The 20,936-nt window shown below is 41.5% G+C and overlaps 1 protein-coding gene across 1 annotated transcript; it reads right to left on the bottom strand.

The window, feature by feature from the left end:
* Positions 1-3,005: 3,005 nt before the first annotated feature.
* On the bottom strand, positions 3,006-20,904 carry LOC134149706 (transcriptional repressor CTCF-like). Its single transcript, XM_062592919.1, has 11 exons — positions 20,899-20,904; positions 14,014-14,791; positions 13,171-13,341; positions 12,301-12,434; positions 10,401-10,521; positions 9,459-9,608; positions 7,657-7,817; positions 7,026-7,208; positions 6,465-6,600; positions 4,272-4,439; positions 3,006-3,187 (listed from the first exon to the last, which is right to left on the bottom strand). Exons 1-11 carry the CDS (start codon positions 20,902-20,904, stop codon positions 3,006-3,008), a joined length of 2,190 nt encoding a protein of 729 aa, XP_062448903.1.
* Positions 20,905-20,936: the final 32 nt, after the last annotated feature.

The raw sequence follows: 20,936 nt of genomic DNA, 5'->3' as shown, positions 1-20,936 counted from the left end.
TCTGTACTTTTTAGACAGATCCACCTGGCAGCCTCTCCTCTTCCAGCCTACCAGCAAGCTATTCACACAGCAAGCAATTTCTCCTAGTTCCTCTGAACACTGGGGCAGCTGGCAACACGTGCCTTGGGCTTTGCTGTCACCTGGGAACAGCACAAACTGCTGCTTATGGGAGCTTGTACAGTAGTGCTGGTGTGGACCAAGGCAAGTCTCTGCCAGAACGCATGTAAGACCTCCTCGGGGCACCATTACAGACCACTACTTAAAACAAAGCAGCATTGCAACAGTTTTCATGCTCCCCTTTTCAGTAGTGGGTTAAACCACAGGTTTTAAGAGATCATGGTACTCCTCTTTTCCCATCATATTTGTAACATGAGGAGGGACAGCGCTCACTGCAACCCACCTGGCACACGGTGGTGCTACAGCACAAGTCCTGGACTGTGCACAGACAGGAGGGAACTGAGACAGTCATCTGAAACAGCAGTTGTTACCACACTTTTTATTCCATCAGTACTGACGCATATTGTAGAAAAGCACAGTGCCTGAAGACAGCTTAGTTCCCTTCCACAAAGCCTCTCTTGCTCTAGGCTCATGCAAATGGTGTTTCCTTCGGAGCAGTGTCTCCATCTGAAGCATCTCTTACGGTTTCTGATGACACAAACTCCTTGTCCAGCTGAGAATCCACCCTCCTCTGCAGCCAGATCTGGCTCATCCTTGCCAGAAAGGCCTTGCATTTTCATCTTCCACCTGCTGAAGCAACCTTCCATCCTGCTCAGGTTTTCACAAACTGACCTCTAGACACACTTTTTTCCCCCCTCTCCAAGTTCAAAGGAACCAGAGACACCTAGCCAACCTAACATCTACTGAAAATTATGTCTAGCAACTGCTTCTTTGTGCTTTTAAGGAATTTCTTTCTAAGGAGTACTATTATGTCATTTGCAGTGACTTCCATTCCAAAGTTAGTAACTAACCAGAACTTACACAGTTTGAAGTTATCCAACTGCTTTACTCTATCAGCTCTATAAGCTACTTTCAGAATTCATTCTAAGTAGAGGAACATACACTATGGCAAGCCCAAGTTTTATCTTCATTGTATTCTGAGAAATGAGACTAATATTCCCACTGTTTAGACGATGAAGTCACAGACAATGTCAACAAAAGCAACTGCTACTCCCACTCCTTGCTCAAGCAAGAAAACACTTATTTAAACAAGTGAGTGGCTGGTCCAACACACTTTACGTTATTATCTCATCTGGGCATGTTCCTCCATTCAGGCCCAGCTGAGAAAGTAGCTTAGGTCCATGGCATACAAAAAAGCTGCTAGAAAACAAGTCAGGTTGTACACTAGCAGTGTATTGGCTTGACCACAGTAACCACATTTGATGATTATGTGCCTACATTCACCTGTGGCTGGTAAAACCAGCACACCATGATTTAAGATATAGGTACCTTGCATTTAGCACAGGTAGAGGAAAAGACCCACCACGAGAGGCACAGACACACTGTAACTTCAGGCCTGAAGCATCCTTCTATAGGGAGGAGAGACTACAGTCTGGAAATCACTGCCAGGACAAACAGTTAATAAACACAAAGAATCAGCCAGTGAGCACACATGGTAATCCATTATTATTTATTAGCTGTACAGCAGTATATTCTCCTTCCCAGCTTTCAAACCCCATTACATATTTTATAACAGTTTTTCCCATGTTGGCTTCCCAAAATAATGAAAAATATCACACAGTACAGCTAAGTACAAAAATGCATCAACCTAGGGTCTGATAGCTAAACTGATCGCTCTCTTAAAAGCGATACATAGAAGAAAAATTTGTTTGAAATCAGCAAGACTGAGGCTCTATAAAAAGCTTACAGATTTTAACATGTGACAGTTTATATACAGGCATCATTTGTATTTCACATTATTTCTTTCGTCTCTATTAGAAATCCAAAATTGAGTAATTACTGACCTATTAATATTTCCTGGCCCAGGTTTTGAGGGCTGCAGTGACCCACTTATAAATCACCACTTCTGCCTTAACATAGGATTCATAAACACAAAATACAGCTACAAGACAGAGCAAAGAAAATGTAGTCGTAAAATTGTAACTCAAAAAGAAGGTTAATTATACATGTTTCAAATGCCAGTTGTGTGCTTCAAAACCAGATTTCACATGTGGGTATCTGTTGATCTTCAAGGAGTAGTCTGGGTACCTTTCTCTACATGATTGGTTATCAACAGCTTTTCCAACATTCACACTCTATAAATGTCTCTTGTCACTTGGTTTGAAAGGAATTAAAATACCGGGGTTTATTTAAACTGCGTTTTTGCATTACTCTTAACTAATGAAAAAAGATTAAAATGTAAAAAAAAAAAAAAAAAAAAAAAAAAAGTTATTTAAAAGCTTGACCATTACAGAAATGCTTTGCAGAAAGCAAAGCATAAAGCATATTAAGGACAGAAACCAGTTGGAGCATGCCAAAACTACCGTGTGCAGCCAACTCGGAAAACCGGAACTAGTTGGTGGAGAAAAGCAAAAGCATTTTAAAAGTCTAGAACCCTCTCAAGTCTGCATTTACGGTTACAAACACTACTGAGAAAAGGAGGCTCACAGACTCTGCGAACTGGAAGTGGAAGTCCGGAGTGGTTTACCATGTACTCTAGTCAAGGCTCCCACTTGTGTATATTAAAACTTGTTGCATGTAAACACTGTCCGTGGATCAGCTTTACAATGCAGCTCAGAGCAAAACTAATCAAGCATCTCACAGGAAACCCTGAAGGACTCCAAAATATTTCCTAATGTTCCATGATACTGTAATGCTAACATAAAACAGCAAGTTCTAGTTAAATCACATTCTAACATCATTTTAAGTTTTATTTCCCAGTAAGTTTGGTAAAATGGTCTAAAATGATGCATTTCCCAAAGCCAAGAAAAAAGGTAAAAGGAAAAATAGATTTGAGCCACTTAAACACAGCCCAGGCCAGTTCAGCCAGCCAGTATAGTCGTCTTCCATCACTGGTCCATCATGCTGAGAATCATCTCAGGAGTGAGGTCTCCATTGGGAGCTTCCACTACAGCAGGTTGAGCTTCTTCTTCTTCCTCTACTGGTTCTGCATCAGGTTCTTTCTTTACTTCAACTATAGTATTTTCAATTTCACCAGTGTTCTGGTCTTCAACCTGAATGATTGCTGCAGCTAGAAGGGCAGAAAAGAAAGGGGATGGGGAGGAGGAGGAAAATGACAGATTTTTACTGGTTCCAGGGCTGGCCTGCACCTCCCTCAGATGACTTTTTCAGTAGATGCTTAGACTTTTGCATAGAAAGCAAAGGAGGGCCTCCCAATAAAGACACATTCCCACCTCAGGGCAGAATAATTCAGCCTGCCTCTCATTCATCCAAGTATCAAGCCCCTACCTCCCTGACTCCTGTGTGAAGATGTTTTAGCAGCAAATTTCAAAGGATATATAGGAATATATGAGACAGTATTTAAGCAATTTTTACAGAGTAATCAAGTAAGACTATCAATATACAGGTACACCTCAAACCAGCTCCTCTGCACTTAGGGTAAGGCAAAGTTTCAGTCAGATTCAGAGTCCACAGGGACACTAGTGAATGTAGTCAATGTAAAATGCTTCTGCAGGCTGTAAGCCTAGGAAGGACATGTGCTGTATTTGGAGCACTGATCAAACAGCCAAGCCACCAGGCAGCATTCACCCCTTGAAGGAAGAACTGCTTCCTGCACTTTCTAAAATTTTACTTAGACTTTGCATAGTTATTGATTTCTATGCTTAAGAAGAAACCTCTGTGGAGTTGCAACTACGCAATATTTATGCAAGCATGTTTGCTTGTAGTAATATTTGCAAAAGTCTACATGCATAAAATACTATGGTGGTTCTTGTAACAGTTTCTTTAACAGCAAGTGCAACATGAGCAGACACCCAGCAACTGGGACAAAAAAAAAAAAAAGAAAAAAGAAAAGAAAGAAAGACAAAACAAAGTTTGCACACACACTTATTAACTGGAATGTTATCAAAGAAAAAAAACAAATCCTGTCATCTCCTTTTTGCATGATCTGAAACAGGCATGTTCCCTAACACCCAGGAAATGCTTGCAACAAACATCATGCACAAGGAAGATCATAGCAAGCTAGAGAAAAGTGCAGCTATTTATTTTTTAAATAAGCTCACTTGAGGGCAGGAGTTCTCTGATGAGAGCTGCCAAATCCAAGGAAGATGCAGTTCAAACAAGCATTGTAATGTAAGCTTCAAGTCGTGACTTACGCTGGGATTGTTTTGGTCGGGTGGCAGCTTTGCCTGGTGGTCTTCCTCTTCGTTTCTTATTAGGAGGTGGTGCAGGAGCCTCTTGCTCAACTTCTGGTTCAGCCTCAATTTCTACTGCTGTCTCCTCTTCATCTTCATTATCATCCAAATCTGGTTCAGCACTTTCCTCTAGAAAAAAAAAAAAGAAATAAACAAAAAAATCCTCGAAGAAGTGCATTAAGCAAGTCTTTAGTTTAAAGAGGTTAAACACATTCACCTACAAAGAGCCATTACTTAATCCTCAACTGAAGGGAGCTGGCCCTGGTAACAGAGAAAGCGAATGAGGCCTTTGCTAAGAACCTAGTGGCACAGACTCAGTTTGTTACTCCTACATTAAAGGGAACAAACTGCCATTCAGAAAGGGAAAGAAAACATGATTTCATTTGGTGGTAGTGCTTTCAATACCTCTATGAAACACTCCAGAAGTCAAGAGTGATCCAACAGTAAGTCTGCTAGACCTCAAGAAACAGCAGCACTGTACTTATCTTTTTCTGTAACGTAGATCAGCAACTGGGGTAGCAGTTCCTGAACACTGCAACCAGTGTTCAGGACCTCAGTGTCAAGTTGAAAATAGTAAAGTCACATGGAACTGGGGAGGTCTTAAGCATCACAGTTGAACACAGCTTTGCAGACACCTTGCCATGCTTTCTAGGATCATCAACATACCATAGGTCATCAATCAGTGACCAAGAGCACCTTCTCCAAGACCTCTCTTTATGAGGTAGAACAGCCTATTTCATGAGGCCCTGTCCACCAACCGATTTATGATAGCACCTCCCCTCCATGCCAGCTAATTGCATTTCTTAGAAACTGATTCCAGTCCAATGGTGCTCACGACAAGTTTTAACTTCTTGCAATTTTTTGTGGTTTATTGAGCTAATGGCGCAAAGTTTTATACTTCAGGACATCCCTGAAATTACCAGTTAGCACCATCAATGTGCCCAGAATACTCCATGCAAAACCAAATCAGACAAAAAGCAATAAAAGATGTCAAGGGGAACAGACTGTCAGAAGGGTAAAATGACTGCCCCAGAATGTCTAAGCATGTCCACTGCACTGAAGAGTAGCTTATCTTCCTCATGAAGAGGTGAGCCATTGCATGAGGCATACTTCCATTTATCTGAGGGGGAAGAATGAACTGTAGAGATTTCATTTTCTTAGAAGCAGCAATAATGGCTCTAATACTTTTCAGTTAAGAGAGACACCCAAAAAGTATCCAAGCTGCACAACTGTTGACCAGGGTGTGATAAAAATGATTACTATCAAGTGAAAAATACCTTCAAAAAGGTGGCCATTGGTCTTTGGGATTCCACAAAGATGAGGCGTCATAACACATACCAGGCCTCAACTTCAAATCTCACAAGTAAATTAAGACAGAAAACAGAAAGCAGCCAAACATACCAGGGTTAACTATATGCTGCCATCTTATGGGTGCATTCCTGGCTTGAAAAAAGATCAGTTCAACATCCCAGAAAGACTGTAAATACTCTGGATATGATGTGCTTTCATCCCCCTCAGTCAGATTTTGCTGAAGGGATTGATTTTATCGCCACAAGATCTCACATTAGCATCTATTTGTTCTGTGCGTTACTGCTTTCCAGATTTTTCCTCATGTCTGTAAGCACCTACTTCCTTATGTACAAGGAGGTATGCATGTGCTGCGCTATTGTACGCAGTCATTCAAAGACAAATTTCTTTTATTGAATTTTTCAGGTCCTACCTTTTTAGAGCTTCTTCATATTTTCCTCAGATCTCAACTTTTATCAACTAACAGTCTGTCTACTTCTGCAGCTGACAGGCCAAAGCAGGGGACAACATGACTTTAGTACTGGAAAAATGTATCAGACAGTGTACTAACACACAGAAGAGCATGCAAGGCAGACAACTGCAGTCTAGGCAAAGGGAAACAGACACAGCACTTTTTTCCCCAACTACTGAGTCTCGGAAGAGGTCCAGGACAGCCGAATTCACACCATCCTTCCTAAACACACACAGTCCGCTATGTACATACATACACGATCATTTTTTTCCCCTTATCGAGTACATAAAGGCCTTTCAGGTACCAAACCAAACCTGCAGAACTGGCAAACAGCTAACAAAGAAACAATGAATCACAAGCCTGTAATGCTAAGAAGGTACTGAGCTGAATCTTACCACTATCAGAGGAATCTTCTTTCTTAGAGCGCATTTTTCTCTTTCTGCCACGTTTGCCCTTCTTTGTCTCTCCTCCATTCTCTCCTTCCCCACCATCTGGGCCAGAACAATTATCAGCATGTCTGGCCATTGTGTTCTGTTCAGAATGGGGGAAAAAAAAAACCAAAAAAAACCCAACACGCATTGAAATCAAGATCAGATATTCTGTGTTTACACAGACATTTCTGACTGCTTGTCTCTTTTTCGTCTTTGTAATGGAAAAATATTTACCAAATATAGGTAAATTTCACTAACTTCTACTCATAAAGTTGAGTTTTCCTACTGCTCATGATGCCACTGCTAGCACATGCCAGTATCAGTATCAATACCAGAGCCTCCTCTCAGAGAGCAGCAAGTGCCACCTTTTAAAACATCAGTGTTGTGCCTTGTGCCCCAGCCACCCTTTTCTTTGAGTAACAGGGCTCCTCCTTTCCAAAACCCCCATTCAGTCAAAAAGCACAACTCAAGATATATTTATACACACAAATACACACACACACACACACACACACACTCCCTTACCCTGCGAGTGAAAGTTTTACCACACTTGGAACAGACAAATGCAGAAGGGACAAAGTTGGGATCATGGTATCGTTTGAAGTGCTTATCAAGGTGCTGTTTTTGACGGAAGGTTTTATCACAATGGCTACAGGCGTAAGGCTTTTCTCCAGTATGGGTCCGTTTATGCATGATCATGTGCCACTCCTGGTAGGGACAAACCAAAGAGAAAGAATAACTTGAAAACTTTCAGATGTAGACACTGAGAAATTTATTTCTGCAGGCAAGACAAGGTCAAACACTTTAGTCCAAGAAAAACACCCAGGGGAAGATGGTCCTGCCCGAGTGCAACCACACTCTGATTGATGGCATATTCGGTCCTACCTACTTCCATCCTCCAAGCAACTCTAGCTCTTTGTCAACAGATATGCCAAGGTTGTGACTTAACTCCCTTAAAAGATACTCTCCACAGGGGAGCACTTCAGCAGAAAGAAAAAGCCACTGAACTCTCCCATGCCCTTAAAATAAATAAATAAAAGTCAGAGAGCTAACACTGATTTTGAAAGTTGGTCAAACTTAACAGATAAGATTTCTTAGCTTACGTGTTTAGCTCCTGTTCTAATGCTCTTAAGGGCTGTCAGTCCCACCAGCTTACCTTACTGCATGCATAATCACACTGGTCACACTGGAAGCGCTTCTCATTCTTGTGAGACTTTTGATGCTGTTTGAGGGCATATCGCTCATGAAACACAGCATCACAGTATCGACACTTCTTGCTCTGTTCAGTGTAGGAATGCTGATTTCGCAAATGGACACCTAGGAATGCAAGAACCAGAGCCTTTAATCACATCACGCTATCCAAGGGTGAAAGAGCCTGGTATACAATCTCTCAGTGTCTTTCCCTCTGTATACTCTTGAGTTCAGGTGAGAAAAGTAAACTGTTAATTTGAGATTCTATCAAAAAATTAATAGGCTTATAATTAACAGCAATCAGCATAACTTCTTGACAGAACTGTCTAGTCAAAAGCTTAGTAAGGTTTTTTAAAGGATTCTAGATTTGGTTAATATCAGCAATCTGTGCTGATACACTTGCATTTGATAAAGTGTTTGCTGAAACACCACATAACTTATATTCAAAATTCACTATCTGCAAAATACAGCAGGATTCTTAGACTGTTAGTGTCTAGACTGTTTCAAAAATCCATCTCAAAAACATAGCAGTCAGGTCACTGATGCCCAGGACTGCTTCGGACAATCTGTAAGGATTCTCTTGGAAGACAGAGCAACATAAATTTTTGCTACTGAAGTTCATGCAACAGATGAAGTAAAGTCAAGGTAAAACACAGCACTGTCCTCAAGACACTTAAGACCACTCTGAATTGCCTGAATACAGTCAGAAGCCAGGTAATACATTGGGAAGCAGGATTTTTTGCAGGATTAGAAGTCAAAGTGACAGGACTAGAGGGTAACAGGGGTACCAACAGCTAACCCCTATCAGAGGTTTTAATCACTTTAAAATCCTCCAAATATGAGCATATTGCACCTGCACAAGGTAGCCTGCTGTAGCTTGAACAATCATTATGAAAAAAAAATCTTCACAGCTATTCTGTTTTTTTCCTGTTATAGATCAGTACTTGTTTGCTTCATAGACACTTGGTGTCATCGTCTCAACGTGTCCTTCATTGTAGCACTTTACATCTGTTTGTTATGAGGGAGAACCTACCTTCCCGTTATCTGGTTGATATTTTGCTTATAGACAGAATTATGCCAAATCTCAGCCTTTTCTTCACTGAGAAAGATTATCTTCAATTGCTCTGGGAGTAGTACTATTTTACACCTTCTTGTATATCATAAAAGAGAGCTTGTCTGCAAGAATCATGGGGAACTGCTCACCAGGTCAACACTCTCCTACTGCAAGGACTCAGGGCTTTTGTGACAACTCAGTCTCCTATTCTGTCTGTGGCACACAGCTCCACTTCCTGAAAAATGAAACTGTTTAGGCTAATTCAAGCCTTTCAGCTTGATGAAGATATATCTGGGTGATAATTAATGGCCTCCAATACATAGGAGGTCACGCCAAATGACCTTCCGATTTCTCAGACCTTAAGTCATACAGTTAAAATATTAGTCTAAGTTCAATAAATGCCTCGCACCTATGGACATGAAAATAACTTGCCTTGGATGCTTGAAAAACATGCTGCATTTTCAAATAGTGAAAAGCAATTGAAAGTGCTGTTCCCATAGCATGCAGCAGTTACTGTAAGCTAAAAGGCTAAAAGTATGTATTACCAGCCACACTTCTAAGCCTGTGCTTCATTTTGTGCAGTTACTGGATTTACTAGGTTAAAGCGGGGGGAAGACAGCTGATGGGTTACATGAACTCTAATTTTGGGAAGGCATGTTTTGTGTAGCCTTCTGCAGTAACTTTGCTAATGGACACGTTGCCAAGATACATACCCAAGTCCCTCTTTCTTGCTATAACAGTATCACAGTGAGGACAGTGAAATTTGGCCACATTCTCCGTATGTTTCTGTAAAATGTGCATCTTCATGGTACCACTCTGAGTGAAGCGAGTATGGCAGATGTAACATTCATATGGCTTCTCTCCTACAGTAACGGAAGGAAAAAAAGTAGCACAAGCACTTTTATTAACAAGAAATCTAATCAAAAAGCCCTAAATAAAATAACTCCCCAGAAACCAGCAAACAGCTCAGTGATGTTTCTTTCTCTAGAAGTTTTAGTTCCCGTAAAAATCTTTCTACAACACAAAGACAAAACAAATTCACTCTTGAGCAAATGAGTTAATTATTAGTCCTTACGATGAGAAACACATTCAAGACCTACATGCCAGATGCTGGAACACTGTGAACATCAAATTTGAGATTTTCTTTTGAATGCTCATACATACAAGCACATTTCTGTCATTAAATTTTAGCAGCCTCATTAGTTTAGCACTCCAGCAGTGTTCCATGCTAGAAAAAAAGTCCTATTTCTATCACAGAAAAGACTAAGGATCTTCAAAAACTGCATCCAGACACCGTTGCAATTACACTCAAGAATGAAACTAAAAATGGCTATAACCTTCAGTGGGAAGTAAAACATCAATAAAGAAGATATTGCTCATCTTCATACTGAAAAAGGGCCTGTATTCTGTCACCTCACAGTGAAGGCAAAAATCAGAATCCTCCAGCACATTTCTCAGTGCAATTACTAGTGTCAGTTTATGAATTTATTAATGTTGATAAACAGTGCATTCTCTTCAGCTACAGACTTCATGATAATTTTACACTAAACTTGAATACTTCATTTTGCTGACTCCGAGCATGAGCACCATTATGCACTGTCCCAGCACTCAGACACCAGCACACAGACAGTGTGCTAAAAACATGACATCATTACCAGAGTGGGTCCTCATGTGCCCCTTCAGCGTGTAAGTATCCCTGCAGGCATAGCTGCACAAGCTGCACTGGAACGGACGCTCTCCAGTGTGAGAGCGAATGTGGCGTTTCAATTTGGTAACCTGAAAGCCAAGAGCAAGACTGGAGTTAGTAAGTATGAATAGGTAAGATTTCCAAAGTAAAAGAAATCAGTCAAAAATTTTGTTACAGTAACATTTTGTTTCAGTAGCAAGGTTAAAAGTAATACAACCAACCAACCAGTTTCAGTGCCAGTCTTGCACTGCCATGTAACCACACATACTCCCTTTCCCACTCTGTTCCACCTCCCAGCTTTATTCCCAGTCTTGCTCCTACATTCAAAGCAGCCAAATTTTGTTTTTTTAATTTATTTTTTTAATAAATAAATAAATAAATAGATAAAACTTAAAAGACCCACAAAAACCCCAGCATTCCCCCCCCACAAAAAAAAAACCCCGAAAACATACACACACAAACTGAAACACCCACACCCAGAAATCTCAATAAATAAATAAAAGAAGATTAAGCACCCAATTCAACATCTCCACTGTAACCTTCCTCCACTGCACAGATCAGTTCTTAAAAATTTTGCTCGTGACCTTGCTCAGATTTCCTATCCCCATCTTGCAATGTAGTTTTTATTACATTTTAAAAGCTGTCCTGCAGCACAAGCAGCAGTGCTGCTTAGGGCACAGGGTAGAACATTCAAGTAAGCTTTATTTCCTCAAGCAAATTAGACAACCTCTTAGAATTAGCAAAGCTGCTTTTCACTAATTTGGGAAAGCGCCATTCATTTTGGCAGCAGTCACTTTATCAACAGATATGTAAGATGCAAAGTGCACATTTTAAAATTGGAGAGCATCTCTAGTCTTAAAGTGCATTCTACTCAGCAGATACCTGCCTCCTTCAACTCCTTTACTCATCTTAAAGGACTGCTCTTTTTAAAAACAGTGAAAACTACAGTCTCCAAAGAGGAAATGGAAATGATCTAGGGTTTTGGTGCACAAATATCCTCAAATAGGCTTCTCATCAACTGAGGAAACCCTATCACTTGCTTCCAAAAAAACAGACCTAATTCATTCAGAAAGCAGCTGTGCAGATGACCTCGGAGTGCTAGTGGACAAGCTGACCATGAGCCACCAATGTGCCCTGGTGGCCAGGAAGGTCAATGGTCTCCTGGGGTGCATTAGGAAGAGTGTTGCCAGCAGGTCGAGGGAGGTGATCCTGCCCCTCCACTCAGCCCTGCTGAGGACTCGTCTTGAGTACTGCATCCAGTTCTGGGCTCCCCAGTACAAGAGAGACATGGAGCTACTGGAGAGAGTCCAGCGTAGGGCTACAAGGATGATCAGAGGGCTGGAGCACCTGCCCTCTGAGGAACGGCTGCGAGAGCTGGGCCTGTTTAGCCTGGGGAAGAGAAGCTTGAGGGGCGATCTTATCAGTGTGTATAAGTATCAGAAGGGAGGGCATCAAGAGGATGGGGACAAACTCTTCTCAGTTGTCCCACTCAACAGCACAAGAGGCAATGGGGCAAAAACTGAACCACAGGAAGTTCTGCCTGAACGTGAGGAGGAATTTCTTCACTGTGAGAGTGACAGAGCAGTGGAAGAGGTTACCCAGAGAGGTTGTGGAGTCTCCTTCTCTGGAGATATTCAAAGCCCTCCTGGATGCAATCCTGTCTAACATGCTCTAGGTGACCCTGCTTGAGCAGGGGGGGTTGGACTAAATGATCTCCAGAGGTCCCTTCCAACCTTACTGATTCTGTAATTCATAACCCATTTACTCAGAGGCTTTTCAAAAATGGTCAAGGAGGAAAGTTTGTAACAGATGATGAATAAGTCTTGAAGCATACAAGCATGTACTTGGCACTGTGACAATTAACATACCTCCACACTAGCATAATCACACATTGAACATTTGAATGGTTTCTCGTGGGTGTGTTTGTAGCGGCGATGCCGAACCAACTTTCCACTGGTCACAAAGGCCATGTCGCAATCCGGGCACTTGTGAGGGCGAGTACCTGATCATTTGCAGGAAAACAGGAAGATGGTGACATTCAGATTTAGTGGCAAAAAATATGACACAGCTTCTCCCTCTCCACCCCCCCCACCATGAATTAGCAATGTTCCTTTTGTTCTGAAAGATTAGATTACAGCAGCAAATGGCACACAGGCATCATAGCCTTTGTATAAACAGCCAATGGACGGAAGATACTGCTAGAGAGTGTACATCCCTTCAATGAGGGAAACAAACTCCCTTATTTTCTTATCACTTGGCTATTTGCAAATTTCAAACCATTCAGTTAGATAATGCAGAGGTATGAAAAGAAAGCTAAGAACATGAATTACACTTTTTTGGCAGAAGGGTCAAAAGAACATGGTTTAAATTTGATGACAGTTACAAAATTACTCCTATATTAAGTTTTATAACAGAAACTTAAGTGAGGAACAACGGAAACATGCTTTCATTCCAAGACAAACAGAATGTTTTCTATAGCTTTAAGTAACTTCGGATCAATCCCAGAGTTAGTTTTTGTATCTATGTACAGAATGAGCTTTGCACCTAACATGGTCAGGTGAAAAATTGCTCTCACAGGGGAAGAAAAAAAAATAAAGAAAGAGAGCAGCATTGCATAGTTTGTTCCTTTCCAGCTTGTCCCATAGAGGAAATCTGACAGATTCAGATAGACCCAACCTGCCCATAGAATAAAGACAGAGTAGATTCTATTAGAAGAATGTACACAAAGGTCTGAGTACCTGTGTGAGTGTTGAGGTGGTTCCTCAGTAATTTGACTGTCCGAAAAGCCCTGCCACAGAGATGGCACTTATGTGGTCGTTCACCAGTGTGGCTTTTCATATGGCTGTCCAAGTTAGAACGACGTGGACAAGTGTAACTGCACTGCTCGCACTGGAATGTCTTCTTTACACCTAGTCATGAAGGAAGTCACTTTTATTTTTGGCAGTACCATGGTTCACTGTATTACATTAGAGGTCAGCAGGGAAAAAGAAAAATTCCTGGAGGTTAAACTGCTACAAGGAACCCATTTTTTAAAAAAAAATCATTAAATACGACTGTATTTCCTGTTAGGAATACAGGCAGTGATTAGCTTGTCTTGGATTTTCATTAGTATGCCAGCAATTAATGTTCTTGCTCCACTCCACTCTAGAAAGGGTTTCTTAATTTACAGTTTTAAGGAAACATACACATTGCTGGATTTTGTGCTATCCACTCTACCCAATACTTAGCTAGGAACTCCGCCCCCCAAAAACTAATTATACCACTGGTTCCTGATGCAAAGCTTTATTGTACACAATAATCTCTTGAATATGCATTACAGCAAAAAGCAGAACCTTTTCAACTGTAGTGATATGGGAATACTAATACCACAGCATCACACAAGGCAAATGAGCTCCTTTGCAAGCCTATAGACAGGAGAGAGTAGGTTTGCCCAGAAAACAGAGCTGAGAGCTCTTATACAAAACGGTAAGTGACACTGAGCATGCCTGCTTCGCTCCCATTTGCATCTACTCAATCACTTCAACTGTACTGCAAGGTGCAGTCACAACCAGTGCAGTTTAGAAATCCGCTTACAAACCCACCTTTCTTTTTGATTTTGGTTGGTTTAGGTGGCTTCATGTTACCCACTACTTTTTCTGCATTGACCTCAGACAACAAACCCTCCTGTTGCTCCTCTTCAACATCATACACAGAGACATCCACATCTTTGCCTTCCTCAGTGTAGCGTAGCTTACTCTTTTGGTTTTTCTTTGTTTTTTTGGCTGGTGGCTGATAGTCTGGATCTTTTTGCCAATTAGGATCTTCTTGGGGCTGAAGTTCACCTTGTTCCAGCGTCTCCACCTCACCATTTGCACCCACTTTCATTACCTGGAAGCCTTCTGGTAAAGCGGGAGTGTGACAGATCATGGGCTCTCCCTCTTCCAGGCCTCCTTTGGAAACCTCATTTTCATATGCTCCCAGAAGTTCTTCCACAGAAGTGGTGGCAAGTACTTCAAGTACCAGTACTTCAAGCTCACCAAGATTTATAGGCTGCTCTTCCATATTAACAACCTGAGGTGTTATGATCTGTGTGTCATCCACTGTAGCCTCCGTTTCCTGAGGCACTGCACCTTCCATTACTTCAGTCTTCATTTGAGGAAGTGTTGGATCCAACTGTTCCATCATAACCATCTGCACACCTCTGTTGACATCCTGAACTACTTCACACCCATCTGCTTGGTTTGGTGGTATATGACAAGCATCGTCCTCCTGCCCAGCTTCACGGCGTCTTTCATAGGTTTTTCTCTCTTTTCCCTTAATAAAAGTTTCTGATTCGTCCACAATAGCTTCAACTGCCTCACCTTCTGTTTCACCTTCTTGCTGTTAAAAAAAGAAAAAACAAAAAAAAAAAAAAAAAAGCAGAAGAGAGAATATTGCACATCATCTGATGTAATAATGTGCCATAATAATGGCACACACCCCACAGAGGGACAAGTGGCCTAACCAAAAACCATCAGCTCAACAGCAACAGCATACTGCAGCCAGTTTTAAGAAAACAAATCCAAAACTGTAAGCATTAGTCTCTGCTAGCGTATTGTTGCTGTAAATCAAGGTGATCACAGAATCCTGCCTGGAGTGAAACAGCTGCTGTACCAGTTTCATGGAAAGGAAGGATAGCAAGGAAGAGAGATTAAGGGATATGTATGTTTCTCCTTCTCAAGGACTGCAAATCGCTAAGGCAAGTGATACGGCACGATTACTCCTTATTACCAATCTATGTAAAATAAATAAGCTGAATATCAGAAGCAGTCCTGTGCTATAATCACATTATTTTTATGTCATTAGAAATCTTACATGTAAAAAAGCTGACTCCGTAAAGCACAATATAAATCTGGACCCCCCCCCAAAAAAAACAACCTCCCCCAACAACCGCACTCACACAAAAAAGCCCTTAGTCTGAGAATAGTGATTTTTTTCCCCCTAAGAAAAAGCTTTGAGAATGCAAAGCAAGAATTTAAGTCTTCAGAGTTACTCTAAATTCAGTTCATATTTCATGTAAAACTCCAGCTCCAAACAACTATTTCCTCTATGTTTAGACTTCTCTGAACAACACTTGATTGGCATCTTCTCTAAAAAAAAAAAAAAAAGAAAAAAGAAAAAAAAAAGAAAGAAAGAAAACAAGGATAAGTAAATAAGTAAATTTCTTGGGAGTATCCTGAGCTTCCTTCCTGTTTCCATTTATGGGCACTGCCTTGCCTCAGAAGGCAGAACACAGGATGAACTTGAGCACAGTGCCCTCTGTGGGTCGAAGGAGCCCCAGGATGCAGACAAGGCTCAGTTAAAATTTTATTTCAATTAAATGGTCTGGACTCAGAGCTACACGACTCTAGTGATTTCTCATGAAAACTAGGCTAAATCTAGCCAGAGCATCAACAGCATGTAGTAATTCTAAAGCTCAGTATTTTAGCAGGTAGGTCTTAATTTTAACTCTCAGAACTTTTGTATAAAAGCATTATCTCCTTTTTGACAAATTTCTCCTCTCTTCTCTCTTGCCCCTACAACCCAGCATTATTCTCTACACAGGATTGTTTCAAAACCCCTCAGAACACTCTAAGACACCCCCAAACACCTGCCACCTTCAAAAAAAAACCCATCCCCACCCCCTCAAAAAAAATCACACAGAACTAACTCCACCCTATCATCTTATGAAGCTTGTGATCAAATTCTAATTCCAATCCCAGGGCTGATAGGAGACATCCACATTTTCTCATTTTATCTGTTGACCTCTCAGACCAACTAATAGGACCTCTTAAAGCTATCTTTTAAACTCCGTACATTTCATATCATGTCACTACCAGCTGTCTAAACATAGCCTTGCGCATTCGTTTCTGAAATACATGGGCATATATACATAACATGAAACGTAGCTATCAGTCTTTATTAGACTTCAGAAATACAAGACATGTAATTATTATTATTTTAGAGAATACTCGCTTTTACTGTTACGGCCTTTTCTAGTAACCTGCACTACTTCTTTGAGAAAAAGATGTTCCTCTCTTTTTTCAGTCTGCTTGGACTAGGGTCACTTACTAATGTGCAGCCTTGATAGTCTCTATGTTTCTTGTGGGCAGCAGCAGTCTCCAGGGGGCACCAGATACCCAGAAATACTGACATACGGTTTCATGTGCACTCCCTGCAGGGATCCTGCTTCTCCTTTTTCTTAACACTCATCAGCTTTTCAAGTCACAGCAAAACCATGGACAAACAGCTGAAGAACATGAGATGATGCAAGTACTTTACACTAGCCAGCAGGCGATCAGAACGGAGCTTTGGTCTTTAGCCTGCAGCAATTGTGAAAGCGTGCCCAGTTGGGCTGACATCCCTGGCCTCCAAGCGACTGAGGCCCAAGTCACCTCAGAGCCACAAACAGCAGATACGGCCCTGCCACTGGCCTGCACGACGCTCAGCCACAAGGCATCTCACAAGCCTGACCGTAGCACTGGCCTAGCACACACGCAGGCACAAGGCACCTCCCAGCCACCACCACCACCAGTGGCCACAGCACTGGCCTGTCACGCACGCACGCACAAGCCACCTCACAGCCACCACCAGCAGCCTGCACAGCAGCGCTCACCTCAGAGGCACTCTGGCATTACGCAATCAAGAGATGCAAACAGCAACAAGATCACCCCAATGGCCCAGCAGCCGCTGCTTCTCAGCTCACCGCACAACCACTAGCACCTGACGCGGGCCTGCCACTGGCCTGCAAGGCAAACAGCCCAAACTCAGCGCACGCTCCCAAACATCACACAACAGCCTCACGCTGGCCTCTTACGCCCTCACGCACCAGCAACCTCACAACTCCGGACAGCAGGCAACATCTGAGCATTGCAGTGTCACGCACTGAGGCTGTTAGAGAAATACTGTGAGAAAAACCTTGCAAATAGTTAACAAGACTCAAGGACAAGGGGGAGAGAAAAACAGTACTGCAAAGGATAACCAGCTCCGGCTAAAGAACCTTGATGAAACCGCAGTGCTTTGAAGATTGCGAGGGGTAGGTAAGACAAAAACAGCAGAATAACCCAGAAGTGACCTTAGGTTCATTAAGGCTTATTAACATATTAAACTTCACACCCCTTAATGAATAATGAGATGGAAATGACATGATAACAATGTTACTGCTCTTCTTCGCGTCCTATGCTAATTAAAAGCATGTGAAAGCGCAAGCGCAGAATCTGTTAAATTTTTTGGGACTTGCCGGGTATCGTGTTTCAAAGAAAAAGGCTCAGATTGCGAAGAAGGAAGTCCAATATCTTGGTTTTAAAATATCAAAAGGACAACGTGCACTAGGAGCGGAAAGAAAAGAGGCTATATGCCGAATTGCAGTACCCCGCACGGAAAGACAGCTGAGGGGATTCCTGGGAATGGCAGGATTTTGCCGTATGTGGATCCCTAATTTTGGGCTGATAACTAAACCTTTATATGCAGCCCTAAAGGGTCCAGGAGAATGGTTAGAGTGGACCCCAGAATGCCATGCTAGTTTCGATGAAATAAAATTGATGGAAGCTCCAGCACTGGGACTCCCAGATGTGGCTAAACCCTTTCAATTGTATGTACATGAGCGACAGCAGGTGGCCTCAGGAGTAATGACCCAAATGCTCGGGAGCTGGAAAAGACCAGTGGCGTATTTTTCTAAACAATTAGACGAAGTAAGTAAAGGATGGCCGTCCTGCCTCCGGGCTATAGCAGCCACCGTCTTATTCATACAAGAGGCCCGCAAATTGACTCTGGGACAGCCCTTAACTGTTTTTGTACCACATGCAGTATCAACAATTTTAAATCAAAAGGGGCATCATTGGATTTCCCCGAGCAGACTGGTAAAATATCATGCTGTGTTATTGGAACAAGGAGATATTACCTTAAAGGTGGTACCGACCTTAAACCCTGCTACTCTGCTACCTGGTGAAGAGCAAAAACAGTTACAACATGACTGTTTGGCCACTATAGAGCATGTATACTCTAGCCGGCCTGATTTAAAGGATGAACCTTTGCAGAACCCAGATGTGGAACTATATACAGATGGTAGCAGCTTTGTACAGAATGGAGCGAGAAAGGCTGGATATGCAGTGGTGACTCAATGGAAAGAAGTAGAAGCTAAACCATTGCCACAAAACACCTCAGCACAAAAGGCTGAAATCATTGCCCTTATCCGAGCCCTTGAAATCGGAAAGGGCCAAAGAGTAAATATATATACTGACTCAAAGTATGCTTTTGGGGTAGTTCACGCTCATGGAGCGATTTGGAAAGAACGAGGGCTAAAGTATGGACAAGAGATATTAAGATTGTTACAAGCAATAATGGAACCCAAAGAAGTAGCTATAATGCATTGCAAAGCCCACCAGACGGGAAATAGTGAAGTGGCACAAGGAAACAGGAGAGCAGATGCGGCAGCCAAAAAGGCAGCACTAGCAGGACAGGTGATTGGGGCTTTATTACCTAGTAGAAAAATACAAATGAGACCTCCTGAATATTCCGACAAAGAAAATCAATTGGCAGAAAGGCTAAAATGTACAAAAAATGGTGAAGGGTGGTGGGTCGCCCCAAATGGACAAGTTTTAACTACAGCCAAAATGATGGAAGTGCTCCTCAAGAGACTGCATGAAGAAACTCATATCGGAGCAGATGCTACGATAAGCAGTGTAAAAAGCTATGCTGTGGGATCAAAGATGCTATCAAATGCTGACCTTATTGTAAGGAGATGCCCCACCTGTTGTGCAAATAACCTCAAAATTCAGAAGAAACCACCTATGGGAGAACTAAGAGGAGGATTAACCCCAGGGGAGCACTGGCAGATAGATTTCTCTGAATTGCCTAAATGTGGTCGGTTTCAAGATTTACTTGTTTTGGCAGATACATTTTCTGGTTGGCCAGAAGCCTTTCCATGCTCCACCAATTGTGCAAAAGAAGTAATTAAAATTTTACTAAAAGAGATAATTCCTCGATTTGGGATTCCTGAAGGTATATCCTCAGACAATGGACCTCATTTTATTTCAGAGGTGGTTCAAGGAACATCCAAATTTTTACAGATGAAATGGGAATTACACACTCCATGGAGACCCCAGTCTAGTGGTAAGGTAGAAAGAATGAACCAAACACTTAAAAGACATATTTCAAAACTGTGTCAGGAAAACCATCTTAAATGGGTAGACGTATATAGATGTATATATGTATATAGAATGGCATTTATGAGACTAAGAATAACCCCAAGAATAAAAGAGGGAATAAGCCCTTTTGAAATACTTTATGGGAAACCTTACCCAATTAATGAAATAGGGGGACGAAGTGATAAAATGCATGTAAGAGGGGAAGAAATTTATTGTCTTTGTCTCGGGTACTAACATCTTTACATAGGTACCTTAATCAACGTAACCCCCTTCCATTGGATTCCCCTGTGCATGACTTCAAGCCTGGGGATCTGGTTTATATTCGGTCATGGAAGCAAGAACCACTAAGAGAAAAGTGGAAAGGACCTTACCTGCTGCTTCTGACAACTCATACTGCAGTAAAGGTGGAGGGAATAAGTCCCTGGACCCACTATTCCCGAATACAGAAGGCACCTTTGAATGATTCGTGGACTCCCACACCCACAAGATATCTCTCAAGATAAGAATACAGAAGTTACAAAAGTGATGAATTGCACTTGGAAAATTGAACTCTTTTATATGGAAATAGAGTGCTCTTAGTGTTATTAGGTGTTATTTTGCATTCTGATAGTATTGTTAATAATAGAGCTGATTTATAAGAATATTGATTTGTTTAATTTAATTTGCTTGATACAGAGTTAAGATGGAAAATGAGGACACTGTTAATTTTGTTATGCATGCTCATTGGTACAACTAACCTGATTTTGTAGCTTATACGGGCCTTCAGAAAAAGTGACTCAGATTACTGCTTGCTTCTCTATTCCCCAAATCTCCCGGATTACCCATGCCATGGGAAATACTTAGAATTAACTTAACATCGATGTAAGAATAATTGAAGTTGTTTAAATGAGACTTGCTAGATAAGTGATATTAACAAGTCTCAAAGGGGGGAAATGTTAAAGAAATTCTGTGAGAAAAACCTTGCAAATAGTTAACAAGACTCAAGGACAAGGGGGAGAGAAAAACAGTACTGCAAAGGATAACCAGCTCCGGCTAAAGAACCTTGATGAAACCGCAGCGCTTTGAAGATTGCGAGGGGTAGGTAAGACAAAAACAGCAGAAAAACCCAGAAGTGACCTTAGGTTCATTAAGGCTTATTAACATATTAAATTTCACACCCCTAAATAAATAATGAGATGGAAATGACATGATAACAATGTTACCGCCTCTTCTTCGCGTCCTATGCTAATTAACAAGAATGTGAAAGCGCAAGCGCAGAGCGATTACTTGAGGTAATGAAACTGTAACCAATAGAAAGATTTTTATAAAATACTTCCTACCTACTTCCATCCTCCAAGCAACTCTAGCTCTTTGTCAACAGA

Source organism: Rhea pennata, chromosome 21 (assembly GCF_028389875.1).
Source record: "Rhea pennata isolate bPtePen1 chromosome 21, bPtePen1.pri, whole genome shotgun sequence".
Taxonomy (NCBI): Eukaryota; Metazoa; Chordata; class Aves; order Rheiformes; family Rheidae; genus Rhea; species Rhea pennata.
This window is presented reverse-complemented; position numbering and strand designations above follow the sequence as displayed.